The 1627-nt window shown below is 39.5% G+C and overlaps 2 protein-coding genes across 4 annotated transcripts in view; both read left to right on the plus strand.

Moving 5' to 3' along the window:
- Window positions 1-1627, plus strand: part of LOC102312925 (putative protocadherin beta-18) — a 19716-nt gene that overhangs the window by 8451 nt on the left and 9638 nt on the right.
- LOC121812452 (protocadherin beta-16-like) overlaps window positions 1-1627 on the plus strand; it is a 17035-nt gene that overhangs the window by 5770 nt on the left and 9638 nt on the right. Inside the window, exon 2 of one of the 3 annotated variants that reach the window (XM_042214681.1) lies at window positions 4-171. The exons of 1 other annotated variant lie outside the window; for it this stretch is intronic. In XM_042214681.1, the coding sequence (XP_042070615.1) occupies window positions 4-171 (168 nt within the window). Of the gene's footprint in view, window positions 1-3; window positions 868-1627 lie in introns of those variants that run through there. One more of the 3 variants, XM_042214679.1, reaches the window with a different exon arrangement.

A 1627-nucleotide genomic window follows, 5' to 3' on the forward strand; every position in this document is an offset into this window, starting at 1 on the left:
CATGTGTACAATTACGAGGTGTGTAGGACGACTGACTCCAGAAAGAGTGACTGTAAGTTCGGCAGAGCTGGTAGTCAGAACGTGCTAATTATGGACCCCAGTTCTACAGGAACGATGCAGCGGATACAGAGTGAAAAGAGCATCCTGGATGAACCAGACTCTCCTCTGGAGGTTAGAATTTTCCAACCATTCAAAATTAATGTTAAGAAGTTAATACTTGACATCTTATTTTCAGCACCTTGGACAGCGACATGATCTTTTTTTCATAAAATAATTTACATTTCAAATTATTTAAATGATTATTTCATGCAATCAATACAGCTCGGGGAATTCCCTTCACACAATCATGTATTTCAGATATCTGAATTACTTTGAGTAATATTTTTGAAACGTAAACTCTTTGAATGCTTCCCATATACTAAACGATTAGTTTTCATGTTTAGTATATACATATGATATTTCATGTTGAACATTTAAAATGCAATGATAGTTCATGAACTCAAAGTGCCGCTGTTGCCCAGTCTGTGTCAGATTTAACGCGGACATTTGTACCTCCCATCATGGCTTTATTTTAGAGAGAGAAAGAGGGAGAAGCAGCCCTCGTCGTCTACAGTTTACTGGACACAGGACGTCGTATCTCTTCTATATTTTGGGAATATGATTTAAAATCAGCTTTAACCTCTTCATTTGGGATAAAAAAAAATTCATCGCATCCATACATGCTTGTCATCGGGATATCGTCAGAGAGAACAATGGGAGGGCAAGTACTGTTGTTTTTCTCGGTCCTCTCTCTCAGCTCGGTACTCGGACAGGTCAGCTACTCTATTCCTGAAGAAATGTCGAAAGGCTCTCTAGTTGGAAACATGGCAAAAGATTTCGGCTTAGATGTTAGACGATTAAAATCGGGTAAAGCTCGTATTTTCTCCCCTGACACCGATGATTATATTGAGCTGAATAACGATAGAGGAGTCCTCCTCATCAAGAATAGGATCGACAGAGAGGTGCTCTGTGGGCAAACAACGCCTTGCGCTTTGCATTTTCAAATTATACTAGAAAATCCAATGGAATTTTACAGTGTGACAGTTGAGATAACAGATATTAACGATAACCCGCCGTCCTTTGAAAAGAATGACGTCAAATTTAAAATTAGCGAATCCGCCCTCCGTGGGGCTAAATTCATTTTAGATCGTGCTGTCGACCCTGATGTAGGCTTAAATGGACTGCAAACCTATAAACTTGAACCGTCAGGGAATTTTGTGGTTAAATTGCATGACCAAGCAGATGGGACGAATAACGTTGAAATGATCTTAGACAAACCTCTTGACAGGGAAAAACATGAATATTTGTCTCTGATACTGACGGCGCTGGATGGGGGAGAGCCGCAGATGACAGGAACAATGCAGATTTTAATCACTGTTTTAGATGTTAATGACAATTCTCCTGTCTTTACGCAGTCAATTTATGAAGCTTCGATAAGAGAAAATTTGTCAGTCGGAACTACTGTAATGAGAGTTACAGCAACAGATGCGGATCATGGGTCTAACGGTAGAATAACTTATTCAATTTCCAGTATATTAGACAATGCCCGTGGTTTATTTGAAGTAAACGGTGAAAGTGGTGAAATTCG

The sequence above is a fragment of the Haplochromis burtoni genome, unplaced genomic scaffold (assembly GCF_018398535.1).
Source record: "Haplochromis burtoni strain Fernald_Lab_line unplaced genomic scaffold, NCSU_Asbu1 Contig_599, whole genome shotgun sequence".
Lineage (NCBI taxonomy): Eukaryota > Metazoa > Chordata > Actinopteri > Cichliformes > Cichlidae > Haplochromis > Haplochromis burtoni.